The sequence below is a fragment of the Chiloscyllium plagiosum genome, unplaced genomic scaffold (genome assembly GCF_037043375.1).
Source record: "Chiloscyllium plagiosum isolate Xiang-an unplaced genomic scaffold, Cpla_swu_hap1 HiC_scaffold_10, whole genome shotgun sequence".
NCBI classification, from domain to species: Eukaryota; Metazoa; Chordata; class Chondrichthyes; order Orectolobiformes; family Hemiscylliidae; genus Chiloscyllium; species Chiloscyllium plagiosum.
Window position 1 is genome coordinate 20,622,142 of NW_028270148.1, and position 22,529 is coordinate 20,644,670.

Here is a 22,529-nt window from a genome sequence, read left to right on the forward strand (position 1 = left end):
GGGTGCGCTAACTGACTGGACACAAAATTACCTTGAAGGTAGGAGACACAAGGTGTTGGAGGTTTGATTTTTGTTCTGGAGACCTGCGATCAGTGGTGTGCCACAAGGATCAGTGCTGGGTTCACTGCTTTTCATCATTTACATAAATGATTTTGATGTGAATATAGGAGCAGTTGTTAGTAAGTTTGCAGATAGTGTAGGTAGGGAAGTGTGAAATAACTCTCCAAAGGCAGTATTCCATCGCCAAGCCACCCTTTATTTACATGTGCATAATACATGACACTGATCCAGTCAGCTCAGAGCTTGCTCCTAGAGAGAACAGAACCCCTGGCACTCCTATTTATATCTCTACTTATATCTCCTATTTATATCAGGATTCCCTGATTGGACAGGTTAACAGCCCCAATCAGAGAATTCACATTCTGTGTGGTCCACCTGGCTGACCTTGTTACAATCCCTACACCCCTCCCCTTCTATGTCTTGGGATGAGGACCGTTCTTTTTCCTGTAGCTTGCCCTAGTGCATTTGTGCAACAGGTCTGGTTCCACCAACTCTTATCTTGGATACTGGCAGCATGTAGCGGACCATAGTCTGCCTCTTGCACCTGGAGTGTCTTGGCTGAAATTCATCCTGTTGAGGCAGCAATGTCGCTGAGGCTGTGACATGTGCCATCTCCATCTCGCCCTTGGAGGTTTCTTCAACACTGGGCAGAGGGGGAGAACCCATGGTTTGTGACAGCCTTTCTGGGTGTTCTGAGGAATGGGGTATGTGTTGGTCCTGACCGATTGCAAGGTTGCAGCTTGCATGACAGGACCATACACACACACACACACACACGTGCGCGCGATTAGGAGTCACGTGCTGCGGATTCTTCATCCCATTGGCATCTCTGCTGGAGCTGTCTATGTAGTTGTGTGAGGGGAGGTCCTATAATCAAGCAGGAACCAGGACTGTATGGTAGTGAGTGAAGCTGTAGACTATTTCTTTAAGCCTGCTTCAAAGTTTGGATTGCTCTTTCCACCAGACCATTGGACAATGGATGAAATAGAGCTATCCGTCCTTGAGGAATGCAAATACTCAAATTTCCTACTGGTAAATTAAGGCCTGTCATCCGTGACTGACACCTCTGGTAGTCTGTGTATTGCAAAAGATGCTCACAAGTTTTCAATCGTCATTCGTCATTTTCAATCGGTGGTGCAGGCTCGAAGGGCAGAATGGCCTACTCCTGCACCTATTGTCTATTCCTGTGTTTTGACGAATGAACTCTGTGCGCATGCAGCCACTTTCAATGAGCGTCCACAATGACTAAAAACATTGAGCCTATGAAAGGACTGGCATAGTCAACATTTACATAGCCATTCCCACGAATATGGGGGAACTGCTGGCAGTAATTTATGTTGTTGTTGATACTCTGGTCACTGCCCCACCAGCACAGTTATGTCAGCATTTAATCCTGGCTACCAGATATAATTTCTTACCAACATCTTCATTTTGGAAATCCTTGGATGGCCCTGGTGGAGTTCTGCCAGTGTCTGGCAATGACCTTTGCTCGGCACAATCATTCTTGCTCCTTATATTATTATGCCGTCCTCTATGATGATCTGGTCTGACCAGGTCCAGGAAAGTTTCAATTCTGGTTGTGATGACCCTTTTGTTTCCCCCATCACCACTAAGTTGTTTTAGTTTTGTCAGGACTGGATCTTTTTGTACCCACAGTCTGATAACACCAGCAGTGATCGGAAGGGTATCCAGAACAAAACTCTTCAAGTGGTGGTACTATCAGTAGTGTATCTACCAGTGGGAGGCAGCTGAAGACATATGCATTTGACACCTAGCCTCCCGGACAGTGTTCCAACTTGTAATTGTGTGCACTCACAATAAGAACCAATTGCTGAACTCAGCCTGAATCTATGGGAGGCATGGCCATGTCTTCTTTAAGTAGCCCTTGCAGGGGTTTGTGGTCTATTATTATTATGAGTTTATCTCTATGAAGGTATCAGTGGAACTTTCTCACAGCAAAGATAACCACCAATTCTTTCTTTTCTATCTGGGTGTATCTTCGTTCAGCATCAGCCAAGTCTGGAAAGCATATGCTGTCAAGTGTTCCTCTCCGCTGGGCCACCAGTGAGTCAATACTATCCCGATTTCATTTGGGGTAGTATCGCATGTCATCTTGCACTACATTTTGCATGGGATCATAGTGTGCCAAGACCTTAGATGACAATAGATGGTTCTTCACTTCCTTAAAGGCTACATTTTGGCTATGATTTCATTTCCAAGGCTGATCCCTTTTCAATATCAGATATAAGGGTGCCTGGATGGAGGCCAGGTTACGTGTGAATATTTCACCAACCCAAGGAAAGACCTAAGCTCCTTTGATCTGCCCCCATTTTATCTTCCAACAGGTGTAACCCAGTTATGTCAACTCTGCCACCCATGATGTCACTTGGGGTGCCTGGTACATGCATTTTTCCATCCTAAGGCAACAAAGTTTGAATCTTTCTCAACCAATTTCACCCCATCAAACTTGGGCCCTAGCCTTATATTACAATCGGGGTAATTGAACCAGCTTCTTCTCAAAAGAGACTGGAACCAAAGTTGTACCCTTAATCTGTGGGGGTTTCCTGGTATAGGTTCTAAGCGTGGCTGAGGTCTTATGCAAATGTAAGGGTTGGAATCCAGAATGAATTTTGGTAAATACTGGTTCTGCATTCACTGATATAGCCGTGCGAGTATCGACTTCCATTAGAACTGGGTGACTATTTAACCAAATGTTTATTTTGAATGGTTCTGATTTGGATGTTGATAAGCAGTTTAACTGTTCCAAACCAGATGTAGATGGACTTTACTGGGAGTACACTGCCCTGGATACTGGCCTATGAGCCCTCTTGCTTAATTCAGGCCTAGTGGGACTCTTTTGCTGTCTCGAGTCTACATACCAACAGCAAGTACAATGACCTGCCAGTCCGGATCCTTGAGAAAATGTTAATAGTTAGGCCGAGGCTTGATTTTGTTTCGTGGTTTTGGTGAGGGCTGAACCTAGAGACCTACTGTTCAGGATATGTCCTGAGTGAGGCACTGCAATTGCCTTTAGTCAAAGATGTTCCCCAAGTTCAGTCAGCGTGGCGAGGGCGTCCACGTTCATCAGAATACCCTGGAACACACAAGCTCCACTTGTCGCATTTTCCAATTATAAAGCCAGTTTAAGTGCCTGTTTGACGTCCAGTTGGGTTTCAGTTAATAGGCGCTTTTGCATACCATTCTGGTCACCCTTCTTTGGCAATGATGTTGATAAACTTGAGAGGGTACAAAAATATTAACGTAGATGTTGCCATGACTGTAGGGTTTGAGATATTTGGAGAGACCTAATAGAAACATAGATTAATACAATGTGGAAACTGACCCTTAGGTACAACTCGTCTAGGCTGACCAGGTTTCCCAAACATTTGCCCGCATGTGGCCCATATCCTTCTAAACCTTTCCTATTCATGTAGCTGTCCAAATGTCTTTTAAATCTTTTATTGTATCTGCATCTACTATTTCCTTTGGCAGCTCATTCCACATACAAACTACTCTCTGTGTGAAAAATCTCTGCATCCTCCTTACAGCTCACCTTCCACCCAGCTTTTTGTCATCTGAATATTTTGAGATGTTTAGTTCCCTCATCTAAATATATATTGTGAATAGCTAGGGTCCTAGTATCAATCCCTACAGTACTCCACTAATTACTACCTACAATTCAGAAAAAGACTCTTTGTTCCTATCCTTTATTTCCGGTCTGCTAACCAATTTTCTATCCATCACATACATTGCATCCAGTTCCATGTCCTTTAATTTTACACATTAATCTCTGAGGTGGTACTTTATCAAAAGCCTTCTGAAAGTCCAAATAAACCAAATCCATTGGCTTCTTTTAATTATCTCTACTATTTACATCCTCAAAGAATTCTAGTAGATTTGTCAAGCATAATTTCCTTTATGTAAATCCATGCTGTGTGTGTCTGATTTACCACAGTTTTCTCAGTGCTCTGTTTTAAAATCCTTGATAATGGACTCTAGCATCTTCCCCACTACCGTTCTAGAACTCGCTGATCTATAATTCCCTGTTTTCTTCAAAGTTTGTGAGAAGATTTCTGTGGTAAGGAAACACCACAGAAGCGTTTCACAGGAGGCTCCCAAGCACTGAGGATGTCACCTAGACAGGGGACGAAACATTTGCAACAAAAACTTTCAGCTCGGCGAACAGAACCACAGTCCCTGTTTTCTCTCTACCTCTCTTTTTAAATAGTGGGGTTACATTAACCATCTTCCAATCTGTAGGAATTGTTCAGAGTCTAAAGAATCTAGACTGGGGTTTTTTTCCCTGGAGTGTTGGAGATTGACGGGTGACCTTATAGAAGTTCATAAAATCGTGAAGAGCTTGGATAGGATGAATAGCCAAGGTCTTTTTCCTAGGTGGGGGAGGCCAAAGCTAGACGGCATGGCTTTAAGGTGAGAGAGAAAAGATTTAAAGATGATCCAAGGGGTAACGTTTTCACACAGAGGGTGGTACATGTAAGGAACAAGCTGCCAAAGGAAGTGGTAGAGGCAGGTATAATTGCAACATTTCAAAGACATCTGGATGGGTATATGATTAGAAAGGTTTTAGAGAGAAATGGGCCAAATGCTGGCAAATCAGACTAGATCAAATTGGGATGTCTGGTCAGTAAGGATGAGTTGGACCCAAGGGTTTATTTCTGTGCTGTATGATTGTGTTACTTACTCTAAGTGTTTCACAGAAAGTGATTATAAACTGAATCATCAATTTTTTTTGGACTGGCAGCCAAGAACAACTTGAAATCTTAATAGCACATCTTTTTTCCAACTTTTGTTAAATATTTGCTAATAGCCTGTTCAAACTTGCGCAAATAAAAATATACTGATTTTGTAACTGCCAAAATTTTGATGCACATTGCTAGTTTACATGCCTATAACAATGCTAATGTTAAGGTTTAGTTTAAATTATTTTCTGAAGTTCAGCTACCACTAAGACACGTATACTTAAAAATTGTTTTCCCTTTTATTAGGATGAGGTAGCACATACGCTTACAGAAAGCAGAGTATTAAAAAATACAAGGCATCCTTTTCTAACAGTAAGTACTACAAAACTTTGTTTTTTTTTCCAGGCATTAATCATTAAGATCTAACTGCTGTTGTTTCTTTAGATTATACAATACTTTTCTACAAACCAGACCTGGAGAGAATATTTGGTGCTTACAATGACAGTTGCAGCTATAACTTAGCTACAAAATTATGTGGCAACACCTGTTCAGTATTAATATATTGGAATAATTACAGAGCATGCATTCTTCTATTTGAATGTATTAACTGATATATTTATAAATTACAATTAATATAGTGTGAGAAAGCTACTGGCATTTTGTTGCAGCAAATCATTCCAAACCATAGCCAAAGGCAAAATATATCAATTTACAATAAAATCACAACAAAAAGCACTTATTTCTTGAGGGTTTTATCATTGAGTTTACGTGCAATTTCTATTAGAATTCAGGCACAATAATTTCATTTTCAATGTAAAATTTCATTTGTACAATCTCATTTTATGAGATCAAAGATAACTGTGATAAAAAGTTGTTTTGTGGTACATTTAAGGAGCACAATTTCTTAATTATTTATTAAATGTTAAGAGCACTCAACACAGTATTAAGTTATGCTTATGTACTTCAATCACTGTGACTTGTTGGTGATGCAGTAATGCAGAACGTAATGCTTCGTTCTTATGGCTAATATGAAGAAAAGAATAAGTTTGCAACATATTTTCTTCTAAAAACAAGCAACTTCCTTTTAATGCCATTCAAATGGAGCAGAAAAAGTTTTGTATTTCTAACTAGATATGAAAATATTCTGCTTTACAAGTGAACCAACAGTATCTGGTAGTAGAAGGTATCTTCTCTGGTTTTCAGTTTCATTCTTATTCTGTTCAAACCTATGAAATACTGAGAAGTAAAATGTCACTAAATAACCGTCAATTATAAATTATTCTCAGAAGAGAGTACTGCTATAATTTTTGTATTTGCTATTGGATAAAAACACTTGGCATCTTTCATCACTATTTGGTATTATCAGAGCTGCTTGGAGTATTCATGTTAAATGTAGCTTTTTAATAACTTAATCAATCACTTAGAGAAAAAGTATTTATATTAACATTTTGAATCTAATTTGTTCTATGCAGTAGCATGACAACTGTCAAAGCTAAACAATCCAAATAATTCTACATACACTTATGATTCTTTATATTGCAGTCTTTGAAGTATTCTTTCCAGACTAAAGATCGTTTATGTTTTGTCATGGAGTATGTGAATGGTGGCGAGGTAAGCATTATCCGGCAAAGCAAGCTATTGTGAACAGTATGTTCTGCAATCATTTTGCAATGGTCAATGATACTGATTTCTGATGTTTTCTTGCTTGTATTTAAAAAACAAAATTCAAGCTTTTTTCTTGTTCAAATTTGAATTTGTTTGTAATCATTAAAATAATGTAAAAATCACCTTTTCCACCTGACATCTAATACTTGTCCCATTTCCAGTTGACAAAGTGGGGACAAATTTTAGTGGGAGCAATATGATTCGATGGGGTAAAACATTTTGAGCAGTCTGGAGATAGGAAAATTGACTTTCTGCACAAAGGTTGATTCACAAGTTGAGATAGTTCAGCATCATTTGTATTTTAGTTAATATCTCACATGGTCAGGACAGTAAGTTAATAAATCCAATGACATCAGCTATTAAGCAATTATTTTTAAGTAAACAGTATAACATTGAATTGAATTGAAGTAGAATTGAAGATTGGACGTCTTGAATGTTTGCGTTTTTTAAAGGTTACAATATTAAATATTCTTGCCTTTTTTGAGCTGATTTTGAAAGAATATTTTACATAAAACAGAATTTAATCAATAGTTTCATGTTATTTTAATAAGATAAGTTACATACTTCCATTGGAAAATAATATCTTGAGTTCACACTTATTAAAATGAGCTACATTATCTTCCATGACATTTTCTTCATAAAGCAATGTATTACCAGCAAGTTTATAATGAGCCCTCAATATGAATGATATAAAGTTTAGTGCAACAATTGTTACTTTTTATAAGCATGCATACTACTTGCATACAAGAGGTCAGTACCTTGAATGTCGATTGCTCCTTTTCTTTGCCATAATCACGTTGACGTTCTTTCTTTGATTATCTTAGTGCACTTAATTAGCTTTAGCACTTTGTTTTTTTCTTTTATTTCTATATGCTTTAGGTTCAATTTCTGTTTCTTAACATTTTATTTACAGAAGAGATTTCTTTCTTACTATTTTCTCCCAGCTAAACTGATGTAACAGCCGATTTCCAGCAGTGGTAAAAGATGAGTTAAAGTTTTGCCTGAAAGGTAATTGTAGTACCTTTTCCTTGGCTCCTGGTTTTCTGTTTGTTTTCAAAGACTTGGGCTTATCATCTTCAAGCCATCTTTGCTAATGGTCAGCTTTAGTTCCATCTCTTTGGGGGGAAAAGAACCTGTAGAGTGCATGTCAATTGTACGTCTATGCAAGGGATCCCCTTGCTTTGAATTTGCAGAGCATAGTTTTCATCTAGATGTGACTTATAATGTTTGAGTCAGGCAAAGTCCCAGCTTTGTGTGTACACCTTGGGTAATAATGGCTGTAGAACTGGGATCTTCTTTTCAGATGGCTGCCTGCTAAAGTTGCGCCAAAGGAGTTTGGAGGCAACTACAAGTCTGCCAGCTGTAAGGCCTGTCAGCTGCAGCTTTTTAATGACGTCCCCTCAGTCTGCTGGGATTTTGTCCCAGTAGTTCTTTTTACAAAGATCCCAAATTCTATAGCCCTCATCACTCACACTACATTACACCACTAACATTCTCTGTGATCCAGCATGCTCCCATGTCAAGGGTTTCCCAGAACTTGTAACTCCTTGTACTCTCGTGACAAGGTTTGACTCTTCCAGACCCATAAATTATTCAATAATTGAAGCCGAAGGAACATGAAACCACCTAAGCTTGTCTAAACGATGTTGTGAAACTGATAGAGATCAGACAGCTTGAACTGTCAACAAGTAGGGGCTCAGAAACTCTTGAACTCTCCCAGCCAACCCTTATTATGTTGTTATTTTCCTTATCAACCTGTTTAGAGATATTTTGATATACCTCTGGAGCAGGTTGACCTTGAACCAGGCCTCTTAGCTCAGACATAAGGAAAACTAACACTGCATCAGAAGACCCTCATGCCTTGTTATGTAGATTTTGTTTTAATCAACCAGTTCAGATTTATCATGACAAATCTCTGGAGCAAGTGGTACTAAACACAGGCTTTCTGGCTCAAAGGTAGGGACACAATCAATGTGTCTCAAGAGTCTTCTTCAGTGAAAAGATATTTTCTAATCAACTTATTCAGAGTTGGTATTATGCAGGTGGGACTTGAAGCAGGTGGGACTTGAAATCAGACTTTCTGGCTCAGAGATAGAGACTTTGACACTATACCACAACAACCTCCCACTATATATTTTTGGCTAACAAGCCACCTAATCATTTAACTTGTTAAGAAGCTGCACCCCAGCTTGATCAACATCTTTGGCTGTTTGATCTTTATCATTTTCAATAAGTTTGTTTATGCAAGCTTAAAGTGTTTAAGTTTCAGCTGTTGAAACATTAAACTCCTCTTCCTTCAAAGAGAGAACTAAGAAGGAGGGGACATGAGAAATCGTTTGCAGATAAGATCAAGGAAAACCCTAAAGCTTTCTATAGGTAAGTCAGGAATAAAAGAATGACTAGAGTAAGATTAGGACCAGTCAAGGACAGTAGTGGGAAGTTGTGCATGGAGTCCAAGGAGATAGGAGAAGCGCGAAATGAATATTTTTCATCAGTATTCACACTGGAAAAAGTCAATGTTGTTGAGGACAATACTGAGATACAGGCTACTGCACGAGATGGGATTGAGATTCACAAGAAGGAGATGTTAGCAATTCTGAAAAGTGTGAAAATAGGGACGTCCCCTGGACTGGATGGGGTTTATCCTAGGATTCTCTGGGAAGCCAGGGAGGATGCAGAACCTTTGGCTTTGATCTTTGTGTTGTCATTGTCTACAAGAATAGTGCCAGAAGACTGGAGGATAGCAAATGTTGTCCCCTTGTTCAAGAAGGGGAGTAGAGACAATCCTAGTAATTATAGACCAGTGAGCTTTACTTCAGTTGTGGGTAAAGTTGTGGAAAAGGTTATAAAAGATAGGATTTATAATCATCCCGAAAGGAATAAGTTGTTTAGGAATAGTCAGGGTGTGCCTTGAGAAGGTTACCAAATGGGTGGATGAGGGTAAAGTGGTTGATGTGGTCTATATGGATTTCAGTGAGGCATTTGATAAGGTTCCCCATGGTAGTCTGTTGCACAAAATCAGGGGCATGGGATTGAGGGTGATTTAGTGGTTTGGATCAGAAATTGGCAAGCTGAAAGAGGATAGTGTTGGTTCATGCGAAATGTTCATCTCGGAGTTCAGTTACTAGTGGTGTACTGCAAGGGCCTGTTTTGGGTCCACTGCTGTTTGTCATTTTTATAAATTACCTGGATGAGGGTGTAGAAGGATGGGTTAGTAAATTTGCGGATGACACTAAAGGTGGTGGAGTTGTGGACAGTGCCGAAGGATGTTGCAGGTTACAGAGGGACATAGGCGAGCGGCACAGCTGATCTGAGAGGTGGCAAATGGAGTTTAGTATGGAAGTATGTGAGATAATTCACTTTGGAAGGAGCAACAGGAATAGAGAGTACTGGGCTAATGGTAAGATTCTTGGCAGTGTAGTGTTCATGTACGAGGATCCCTGCAAGTTGCCGCCCAGGTTGATAGGGTTGTTAAGAAGGCATATGGTGTGTTAACTTTTATTGGTAGAGGGATTGAGTTTTGGAGCCATGAGGTCTTGTTGCAGCTGTACAAAACTCTAGTGCAGCCAACTTGGAGTATTGCGTACAGTTCTGGTCACTGTAGGAAGGATATGGAAGCTTTGGAAAGGGTTCAGAGGTGATTTACTAGGATGTTGCCTGGTATGGAGAAAAAGTTTTATGAGGAAAGGCTGAGGGACTTGAAGCTGTTTTCATTGGAGAGAAGAAGGTTGAGAGATTACTTAATTGAGACATATAAGATAATCAGAGGGTTAGATAGGGTAGACAGTGAGAGCCTTTTCCTTGGATGGTGATGGCTAGCATGATGGGACATAGCTTTATATTGAGGGGTGATAGATATAGGATAGATGTCAGAGGTAGTTTCTTTACTCAGTAGTAGGGTCATGGAAAGCCCTGCGTGCAACTGTAGTAGACTCACCAACTTTAATTGGATAAACATATGGATGAAAATGGAATAGTGGAGGATAGCTAGGTTCCACAGGTCGGCGCAACATCGAGGGCCAAAGGGCCTGTACTGCACTGCAATGTTCTAAAGTGTCTGGATAACTGACACTGATGCCTTTGGAAAATCATAAATGATTCCCTTTAGAGTTTTTGTTTAAACACATTCAGTTGCCACTATGGGATTTATTCACTCACTATGCATTATATAGTGTTGAATAGGCCAGATTTTAGCATGAGGGAGACTTTAAACTCGCCTGTCCAAAGATTCCATCATGCAGACTATGATCCACAATATCTATGCATTATGAACTCTATTCACAGTCTGGACCAATGCCATTAAAGTTTCAGAAGAGTAAGTCATATCAATGAAATCTCTGCAAAATTAGGTCCAGAGTATCAGATTATGGTTTGCAATCTGAACCAGTCTGCACCCTTTAAAGACATTCCTGAATCACAGAAAGCCTTGGAATGGGTAGTCTGCTATTTTAAAAGCTAACTTACTTGGCAAAAAATCTGGCCAAAAGTTTCTGTCATAAAGCTTCAGGATCAATTCAGATTCTCGGCAGGTTTCATTGAATTAGAATCTTAAATGGAGATGTAAACAGTTGAAATTCAAAACTCTTGCTTCATTCTTTTTGTGGCTTGCGAATCAGTATCTTAATTAATGGTGCTGAGCAACTAAATTCTCATCTATCATACTGAATTTTTGGATAAGTTTCCTTTTGCAGTCTGACACTAGTTTCCAACACTCAACAGATTTTGATATCCTTGAATAGTCAATTGCAGTGCTTGTCTTCTTGTCACTGTTAAGCAGTATGGTGATATCAGGGTCTTGAAGCCTCACTTGGTTCCTTTTTATGTATTATTATATTTCCATAGTGTACAGCAACATTTCCACTGGTTCAGTGTTTTCATCTTGAAAATCCAATGTCTGTAACTATTGAAATTTGTGTCTTTGATCCTTTCACAAACCTTCTTGTCTCCAGCGACTTGATCTTCTGTTGTCTTAGATTGATCATGAGGCTGAATATACTTTTAGAAGCTTAGTAAGATTAAGGCACAGAAGGAGCTTGTCATGATCGCGCCAACCAGGAAAGAGCTATTCAATCTATTGCCACCTTCCAGCTTTCAATCTGTTGCGCTGTACATAATGACACCTCAAAAGTAGTTTGTAATATGTTGAAGGTTTAAGCGTAGGGTTTTGGAGTTCCATCACGTTCTGGGTGAAAGGTTTTCTTCTCAACTTCTAATTCTTCTATCAATTTGGAAACAATTATCTAAGATAAAATCAGTAGTCACGTGGCAAATGGTGGATTGATTAGGAATAGTCAGCATGTATTTTTAAAGGGAAGTTGTGTTTGACTAACTTGGAGTTTTTTGAATAAGTAACAGAAAGGGTTGATGAAGGTAATGACTTTAATGTGGTGTGTATTGATTTCCAGATAGCATTTGATACAGTCCCTCATAGACTTATGAGGAAAGTTGTAGGTTATAATATAAAAGGGACAGTGGTAATGTGTATACAAAATTTGGCTCAGTGATGAGAAAACAGATTAATGGCCAATGGATATTTTTCGGGCTGGAGGATGGGTTTGTAGTGGAATTCTGTTCTGGGAGCATTGTTTTCCCATTTGTATATTAATGATCTGACCTTGGTGCACGAGGGGCTATTTCTAAGTTTAAGAATAATACTAAACTTGGAAAAATTGTAAACTGTGAAAGAGGATGGTGCGGAATTCCAGAAAAACATTAACAGGTTAGTGGAGTAGGGGGTATGTGGCAAATGAAGTTCAGTATAGACAAGTGTGAGGTGGCACTGGCAAGGCGACATTTGGAGGAGGGCAGCCAGACTGCAAGTCTTGGTGATGCAGCAAGGTGGTGGCTGCAATAACAGCAGCATAGTATGCTTAGAGTTGGGACTCCTGGCATCATTGAGGCAGCAGCAGAGCTGGGGGCTATTGGTTGCGGGGTGAATGTGGGTTCAGCATGGGATCTGGCATTAGTGGTGGCAAGGTGGGCCCAGCAGCGAAGAGATGGCACCTACAGAGTAGTGAATCCTATGCTGGTGGGTCTGGCACACATGCTGACGAGGCAGTGGAGGAGGGGTGGTAGCACAGGTATCATTGGTGCACCAGCTCAGGCTCAGGATTCTCTTTCAGTTGTATATTTTATCTTTTTTTATTCTTAAACTATTCAAAATGACACTGGATTGTGGCAACTGTCGAAGTTTTTCAGTGTATTTTACTCTATTACTTGCTGTAAAATGCAAGTGACAATAAATAAATCATTAATTCATATTGTAAGTAAATCATTCATTCATACTTACACCTTCTAGTTAGCAAGGTATTTTATCTCTGTGTGATCCAGATGATCCAGAAAAATTGGTGCTTGATGTCTATGTTCCTACTTTATAAAATTTCCTTTTCAAGAAACAACTGATATAACTGCTGAGAGGCCGGGGGTATCCTGTCACCAAATCATCCTTTATTTACATGTGCAGAGTACATAGGCTCTGAGCTGGCTGGTCCCTAGAATGAAGAGACTCTCTGAATCTCCCGTTTACATCTGTCAGAAGGGCTCCCTGATTAGCCCAGGTTAACAACCTCAATCAAGAATCTCATAGTCAGTGAGATCCACCAGGCACTAGTTCCAATTACTGCAGTTATTTTTAACACTTCCATGGTGTTAGAATCATGTGTTTTTTTTGCAAGCATACTGGATTATGTTTATGTATGTTGGATCTACCTGAATTGATGTGGGAAATGGTTAAAATACTGCTTATGCCAGGGCTAAGAGAGGGGTTAATGTTGATAGAATAAGAAGTGAATTTGTAAAGGGGAAGATTTTCTAACCACCTTGACCTTTTGAAGAAGTGGAATGCTAGCTGGACAGCCAGTTGTAGTTACCATAATGTTCTGATGTTGAAAGATGCCCACTGTCATCTTCTGCAGTGAATGTGGTAGAGACTGGAATGCCAGAATACCACCCCTGAGCTACACCAGATAATGCTTAACACAGAACTGACCACTATGGTGCATGCCATGGGCTCACCAGGATGGAACATTGCCAGCACCACATTTAAGTATTACTTGAAATACTTTGAAAGGATTTGTTTATTGCCAATTAACTGATCACTGTTGGAAGGCATTGGGTCAAGTATTATCTACCAGAAAGCCATGCACCTAAGTGCATCCCAATCAGCTTCCTAAAGAATCTCAGGCCAACTGTTCTGAAATAGGCTTCAACTCCTCTGTTAGATAATGTTTTATATTGAATGTGGAGCAAACCATATTTTCAGTTTAAGTTCCCCATGTTGGTTCTCACTGAACTTTTTAAATGCCTAAGACACATGGGGAACTTCACTATCAAGTATTTTAGTACCTGCATCCATCGAGGCTTGTAGTAAGGTATCCATCATAGAGTCTTACATCATAGAAACATGGCTTTCGACCCTTAATGTCTATCCCAACCAACAAATGCCAAACTCCACTAATCCCATTTACTTGCATGTGGTCCATTGTCTGTTATGCCCTGGCATTTTAAGTACTGATCCAGATGCTTCTTAACTGTTGCAAGAGCATTTGCTTCCACAAACCCCTCAGGCAGCATATACCCTGTAACTACCACCCTCTGGGTGAAAAGAAATGTTTCTTCAGATCTCCTTTAAACCACTGACTTCTCACTTTAAATCCATGCCCTCTGGTTTTAGACACATTTGCTATAAGGAAGATATTCTCATGATCTACTCTGTCTTTGTCTCTCGTAATTTTGTATACCTTAATCAGAAGCCCCACGGCCTCAACTGCTACAAGGAAAATAAATCCAGCCTATCAAATCTCTCCTCATAACTGAGGCTTTTCATCCCTAGCAACATTGGGTAAACCTCCTCTGCACCTTTTCCAGGGCAATCACAGCCTTCCGATAATGTGGTGACCAGAACAACACACAATATTCCAGTAACAAGACTTCCTCGCTCCTATTTTCTATGCCCTGGCTAATGAAGGCAAGTATCCTGCATGGTTTCTTCACCACCCTGTCCATCTGTGCTGACACCTTCAGGGATCTGTGAACGTATACACTGAGGCCACATTGTTCCTCAGTACTCCCTAGGGATCTACCATTCATTGTATATATCCTTCCCTTTTGACCTCTCAAAATACATCACCTCACAATTATTGGGATGAAATTCCATCTGCCATTGTTCTGCCCAGTTTACTAGCTGATCAATATTAGATTGCAGCCTGAGACCACCCTACTCACTATCAACAATGTTACCAATTTTTATGTCATCTGTAAACTTACTAATTAAACCTACTACATTCACATCCAAGTTGTTAATGCACATAACAAACATCGGGTATCCCAATCCCTGTGGTACATCACTGGTCACTGACTTCCAATGACAAAAATAAGCATTCACCATCACTGTTTGCCTCCCATTCGTAGGCCAGTTTTGGATCCAGTTTGCCAAGTTGTCTTGCATTCCATGGGCCCTTACCTTTGGACCAACCTTTCATGTGGGGCCTTGCCAAAGGCCTTGACTAAAGTCTATGTAAACCATATCATCTGCACTACCGTAATCAATATATTTAGTCACCTTTACAAAACGTTAATTAGGTTTGCCAGGCAGAATGACCATGTAACAAATCCATGCTGACTATCCTTGATCAATTGGCATTGATAAATATTGATTAATCCTTTCATTTGGAAGTTTTTCTAACAATATTTCTACCACTGATGTCAGACTAACTGGTCTGTAATTACCTGACCTGTACTTGCTGCCCTTCTTGAGCAAAAGAACCAGATTAGCTATCATCCAGTCGTCTGGCACTTCGCCTGTGGCCTGCGAAGTACTAAATATATCAACCAGTGCCCCATTAGTTACATTCCTTGCCTCCTATAGCAGTCTGAGATACATCACATCTGGCTTATGGATTTCTGCATCTGTATGACTACTGAAAAATCTAATACTACTTGTTAATCTTAACATGTTCTAGAACCTCACCATTCCATCTGAAATTCCTGGCTACCATGCCTATCTCTTTGTGAAGACAGATTAGAAGTATTTATTTAAGACCTCACCCACATCTGCTGGCACCATGTACAGATTGCCCCTTTGGTCTCTAATGGGGTGCCATTGTTTCCATGGTAATCTTCTTACTCTTAATATACCCCAATAAAAAGCTTTGGCTGCCAAAGCAATCTGCTGTAAGCTCTACTTTTGAAGGGCCTCTCCTGTTTTTAATGTGCTGTACCTGACATGTACTTTCTTCTTTTTAATTATCAAACCCTCGAAATCCCTTGATATCCAGGGTTGTTGTGGTCCTGTTCGCCGAGCTGGGAATTTGTGTTGCAGACGTTTCGACTCCTGTCTAAGTGACATCCTCAGTGCTTGGGAGCCTCCTGTGAAGCGCTTCTGTGATCTTTCCTCCGGCATTTGTAGTGGTTTGAATCTGCCGTTTCCGGTTGTCAGTTCCAGCTGTCCGTTGCAGTCGCCGGTATATCGGGTCCAGGTCGATGTGCTTATTGATTGAATCTGTGAATGAGTGCCATGCTTCTAGGAATTCCCTGGCTGTTCTCTGTTTGGCTTGTCCTATAATAGTAGTGTTGTCCCAGTTGAATTCAAGTTGCTTGTCATCTGCGTGTGTGGATACTAAGGATAGCTGGTCGTGTCGTTTCGGGGCTAGTTGGTGTTCATGGATGCGGATCGTTAGCTGTCTTCCTGTTTGTCCTATGTCGTGTTTTGTGCAGTCCTTGCATGGGATTTTGTACACTACATTGGTTTTGCTCATGCTGGGTATCGGGTCCTTCATTCTGGTGAGTTGTTGTCTGAGAGTGGCTGTTGGTTTGTGTGCTGTTATGAGTCCTAGTGGTCGCAGTAGTCTGGCTGTCAGTTCGGAAATGCTCTTGATGTATGGTAGTGTGGCTAGTCCTTTGGGTTGTGGCATGTCCTCGTTATGTTGTCTTTCCTTTAGGCATCTGTTGATGAAATTGCGCGGGTATCCGTTTTTGGCGAATACATTGTATAGGTGTTCTTCTTCCTCTTTTTGCAGTTCTGGTGTGCTGCAGTGTGTTGTGGCCCTTTTGAACAGTGTCTTGATGCAACTTCTTTTGTGTGTGTTGGGGTGGTTGCTTTCATAGTTTAGGACTTGGTCTGTGTGTGTGGCTTTCCTGTATACCTTTGTAGTGAATTCTCCATTCGGTGTTCTCTGTACCATCACATCTAGGAATGGGAGTTGGTTGTCCTTTTCTTCCTCTGTAGTGAATCTGATTCCTGTGAGTGTGGCATTGATGATCCGGTGTGTGTTCTCTATTTTTGTGTTTTTAATGATTACAAAGGTGTCATCCACATATCTGACCCAGAGTTAGGGTTGAATTTGCGGTAAGACTGTTTGTTCTAATCTTAGCATTACCTTTCTGCTATGAGTCCAGAGATGGGTGAGCCCATGGGTGTGCCTTTGATTTGTTCATATATTTGGTTGTTAAATGTGAAGTGTGTTGTGAGGCACAGGTCCAGTAGTTTGAGTATGCCGTCTTTGTTGATAGGTTCCCCGTCTCGTTGTCTGTTCTGTATGTCCAGCAGGTTGGCTATTGTTTCTCTGGCTAGGGTTTTGTCGATAGAGGTGAACAGTGCCGTTACATTGAATGAGACCATGGTTTCTTCCTTGTCTATGTGTATATTTCTGATGATGTCCAAGAATTCCTGTGCAAGGACTGCACAAAACACTACATAGGACAAACAGGAAGGCAGCTAACGATCCGCATCCATGAACACCAACTAGCCCCGAAACGACATGACCAGCTATCCTTCGTAGCCACACACGCAGATGACAAGCAACATGAATTCGACTGGGACAACACTACTATTATAGGACAAGCCAAACAGAGAACTGCCAGGGAATTCCTAGAGGCATGGCACTCATCCACAGATTCAATCAATAAGCACATCGACCTGGACCCAATATACCGGCGACTGCAACGGACAGCTGGAACTGACAACCGGAAGCGGCAGATTCAAACCACGACAAATGCCGGAGGAAAGATCACAGAAGCGCTTCACAGGAGGCTCCCAAGCACTGAGGATGTCACCTAGACAGGGGACGAAACGTCTGCAACACAAATTCCCAGCTCGGCGAACAGAACCACAACAACGAGCACCCGAGCTACAAATCTTTTCACAAACTTTGAATATCCAGGGTTCCTTGGAATTGCTGCCCTTGCCCTTCACTCTTAAATGAACACACTAGCCCAGATTTCTCACTGTACTACTTTTAAAAATTCTCATTTTCCACATGTATACTTACCTGCAAGTAGCTGCTCCCAGTCTGTTTGCTGGATCCTGCTTAATGATATTGAAGTAGGCCTCCCCCCAATTTAGACAGTTCTGCTCTTTGCTTATCCCTTTCCATAATGACTTTGAACCTTACAGCTGTATTCCTGATTCAAAGTCATACTGGCCAATTGATCACACTTCAGCGCTAGCACATCCCTGAGAGGAACCTTGGATGACAGGTGATACTGAACATTATTTCACAAAGAAAATAAAGTTCAGGAAATGGAAATCAAACAAGACTCTTAAGTATAAAGGAAGCAGAAAAGAACTTAAACAGGAATTAAGAAAGTTAGAAGGAATCTTATAATGTAGGATTTAGGAGAATCCCAAGGCATTTTATGCAGATATTAGGAGCAAGAGGGTAACTAGGAAAAGGATAGGACTGTTCAATGGCGAAAGAGCAAATTTGCGTAAAGTCAGAGGAAGTGAATGAGGTTTTTAATGGGTACTTTGCATCTGTATTCACTAGGGAGGATATGGATGATGGTAAGATTAAGGAGGTGGTATGTTAATATTCTAGAGCATGTTGATTTTAAGAAGGTGGTGGTGTTAGGTGTCTTGGAAAACATTATGACAGATAAGTCCCCAGGGGTCAAGGGTGTGTTGCTGGAAAAGCACAGCAGGTCAGGCAGCATCTGAGCAGCAGGAGAATCAATGTTTTGGGCATATGCCCTTCATCAGGAAGTCCTCAGGGCCTGATGGGATCTAGTGCAGGATACTGAGGGAGGCAAGGGAGGGGGAGATTGCTGGGACCTTTAAAAAATCTTTGTATCCTTTCTAGCCAAAGTGAGGTCCTAGAAGCCTGGAGAATAGCCAGTGTTGCTCTTTTGTTTAAGAAATAAAACAGGGATAATCCAGAAATTATTGGCCTGTAAATCTATAGAAAATTATTGGAGAAGATTTTCAGGGACAGAATTTACTCACATTTGGAAAAGAATGGACTTATTAGAGATAGTCAGCATGATATTATGAAGGGGAGGTCAAGGTTGTGTTTTTGAGCAAGTGATAAAGATGATTGAGGGTAGGGCAGTGGATGTTGTCTACATGGACTTTATTAAAGCATTTAACAAGGTCCATATTGGTCGGCTGATTGAGAGGATTAAAATGCATGGATCTATGGTAATTTGGCAAATTGGATACAAAATTGGCTTGGTCATAGGAGACAGAGGGCAGTTGTGGAGGGGCATTTTTCTCACTGGAAGTCTGTGGCTAGTTTCTGCAAGGATCAGTGCTGGCATCTCTGTTGTTTATAATATGTATAATTGACTTCGATGAAAATGTAAATGGTCTCATTAGTAAATTTGCAGATGACACGAAAATGATTTAGTTGTGGATAGTGAGGAAGGTTGTCAAAGAAGCAAGTGTGTTTATGACAGCTGTCAGGTATTAAGTAAATTGAAAACCCAGCTGAATACAGAAGGTTCAGAAGGAAGGGGAGATAGCGTGTATGAGAAGGAAAGTGGAATTACGGGAAATGACAACAGCTAATATAAAAGGAAATCCCAAAGGAATTTCTTTTCTGAGGGTAGTGAATCTGTGAAATTCTTGACCATTTTTGATAGATTTCCCTCCATGAAGTTTGAATGGCAAAATCAAAGCACATGGGCAAAGAGGTAATGGACTGTCATTGATTAAGCATTGAATAACAGACAGCAAACAACACCTAATTTCTTAGGCTTTCAATTTATTATACATTGGTAGAAATATTTGTTATGCTATGTTTAGTAGTGCAACTGTGTTCCTTATTGCCTAAAATGACACTTTTCTCTGACAGATACTGTTCAGTCTCCATCTGTTGAAACTGTATTCTCCTTTTCAATGATTGCTTCCCACCCTGCTTGAGGCTGTTTTCTTTATACTGAACCACCCTTCTGGGCTGAATGGTTTATCAATCCCAGAGCTATAAAGATTGGCAGCACCTCATCTATATATCAGGCTTTTTAATGTTTTTTTTATCCAATTTGGACTCAGTAAATTTCATGCTGGTTAAAGAGTTATCATATGATTTAATGCTGTTGTTGAACCATTAATCTGCCTTGGTTGTTTAGTGAAAATGTAACATTCCCACAATCCAGGAGGAAGCCAGTGCCTACTGGCAAATGCATTTTATTAAGATTAGAGAAGTTGACATATATTGAGATCAAATTAAACCTGAAGTATGAGTGTTCAGTAGAAATGAGTGGAAAAACAAAATAGATGCGTCAGCTACGATGGACAGACTAAAAATCATTAATGTTCCAGGTGTACAAACTTCATCAGAATTTGTATTTTTCTGTTTTGTTTCCGACTTCTAGCATCTGGAGTTTAATGTATTTAACTATGTTGTTGCTTTTCTGTTACGAGCTATCTTGAAGATAGTGCTTAACGTCCTACTGCTAACTTTTACATCATGTGGGCGTTCTGCAGTTTGTATGTAAAGATTAAATTATGAGGGAAAATAATAAGACTATATACTATTGTTAATTTCATGGTTCTTTGAAAATCTTAAGTCTCTGTGCATAAATCACTCTTGACTTGGCCTTTCTCCTTATTCTGACTTTAACAGTCATTTCTGACTTTGGTGTGGAGTGGAGCAGAAAGCCAGGAAGACATTCCTTTTTGCATTGAGTTTTAAATGAACTTAACATATCGGTTTTTAAATTTTTTACTACTTACTTTTGCTATTTCCAATTACAATAATGTTTTAATATTGCTGCAGCTTTTTGCTATTTCAGTCCCTGTAAAAGGCAAACGTTTCAACTTTGAAAAATTCCTCTTAAATAACTTGAGTTTCACGAATCATTTCCTTGTGAGATTGCGCCAGTGTGTTTATATATACAGAACAACCTCGACTATCTGAACGAGGCGGGCGGGAGTATTTTGTTCCAATAACTGATTGTTCGGATAATGGATAACGTCTTTACAGGACCTTGAGATCTTGTTCGGATAATCCACAATTCAGATCACTGAGGTTATTCTGTAAAGTTGAATTTATTTCTAAGAATAAGGAAATCTATATGAGTAGCAAACAAACAAACATTCCTTACGGCAATAATTACTGTTCTCAAAAAGAAAGTCATTTACTTCCTATGTACATGCATTTGATTATGTAATATATACCAGCACATAGAATTTTGTTTATCTCAATTTTGGGAAAGATGAAGATAATGTTGTTGTGGTACATGTAACTGCAGATTGATATACCTCCTGAGAAGGTAGAGCTGAAATGCTGAAAATATTAAAAACCCAATGAATCTGTAAGATGGAGTTAATGGATAAAAGGCTGGTTTGCGGGATGGATTGGGCTATGCTCCTGACTCTCTGTAGTTTCTTGCGGTCTTGAGAGAAACAGTTTCCAAACCACACTGTAATGTATTCAGATAGAATGCTTTCTATGGTACATCTATAAAAATTGGTAAAAGTCCTTGTGGACATGCCAAATTTCCTGAGCCTCCTGAGGAAGTAGTGACATTGTTGTGCTTTCTTGACCATTCATCGACATGGGTGAACCAGTACAGATTGTTGGTGATCATCATTCCCAGGAACTTGATGCTTTTGACCATCTCTACCTCAGCACCATTCCACCATTCCACTCCTGAAGCCAGTGACCGGCTCCTTCAATTTGGTGATGCTTTGCTTAATGTGTCCAATGTGTTTTTATGGTTCCTCTATTTCATTTGTCTTGTATACCTGTACTGCAGAGTTCTGATGCATGTTAGCCATGACAATAAAAGAATGTTAGACTACAAGATTACTTTATGGTACACATGTGGTAAACATTTTAAAACAATCTCCAACTTCAAGCGAGTTGGGATGTTTAAAGATAGAATTAAATAACTTTGCCCTAATGATGATAAAATGAAGGGTATGTCGATTAGTTGATCTTAGAGTAGGATAAACGGCCAAAGGGCCTGTACTGTACTGTGCTGTGCTGTTCTATGTTCTACATTGCAGATAAGATCTTTCTGAAAAAACTTGAATTTCTTTTTCAAAATCATGTTAAATAAGGAAACTGCTTCTTTAAGATTTTTGTTTCCAGTCCAATCATTAATTGTTATAGCTTGTTGGAGAGAGCCCACAAGCCTCATTCCTGATGAAGGGCTTATACTTGAAACATCGATTCTCCTGCTCCTTGGATGCTGCCTGACCGGCTGTGTTTTTTTCAGCACCACACTCTTTAATACAATTTTTCGACCCTGGGGTGGAGTGGAGCAAGGCTTTTTTTTTGCATAGTGTTTTAAATTAACTTATATAGTTTTTAAGAAAAATATCTGCTTTATATTTACTGTTTCTGATTTTATACTCATTCCTTTGCCTTTTAAACAAAAATGTATAGGTGTTTTATTTTTACAATACCTTTGAGAAGCAAATCTTGTCATGCATGCTCAGCTTAATACATTAGCATGGATAGAGGAATGACTAACTAATAGAAGACAGAGTTTGGATAAGGTGGTGTGTTCTCAGGATGGCAACCTGTAACTAGTGGAGTGCCACAGAGATCAGTGCTGAGGTCACAGTTATTTACAGTATACATTGATGACTTGGATGAGGTTAGTGAATGTACTATAACCAAATTTATGGATGACACAAAATTCTTAGAAAGGCAAGTTAGGATGACACACACAACCTGCAAAAAGTGGGCACAAACTTGGCAGATGGAATATAATGTGGAGAAATGTGAGGTTATGCACTTTGACAGAAAGAATAGAGGAGCAGAATAATGTTTAAATGGAGAAAGACTGCAGAAAACTATGGATCAGAGGGATTTAGGATACTAGAATCCAAGTTAATTAATTGGCACGACAAATGGAATGTTGGCTTTTATTTCA

At 39.9% G+C, this 22,529-nt stretch overlaps 1 protein-coding gene across 4 annotated transcripts in view; it reads left to right on the forward strand.

Annotated features, from left to right (window-relative positions):
• Positions 1 to 22,529, forward strand: part of LOC122552657 (RAC-gamma serine/threonine-protein kinase) — a 468,688-nt gene that overhangs the window by 389,143 nt on the left and 57,016 nt on the right. For all 4 annotated transcript variants that reach the window (XM_087991182.1, XM_087991181.1, XM_043695471.2 and 1 more), the window contains 2 exons: positions 5,067 to 5,132; positions 6,303 to 6,371. In XM_087991182.1, coding sequence (XP_087847308.1) covers positions 5,067 to 5,132; positions 6,303 to 6,371 — 135 coding nt within the window. The remainder of the gene's footprint in view (positions 1 to 5,066; positions 5,133 to 6,302; positions 6,372 to 22,529) is intronic.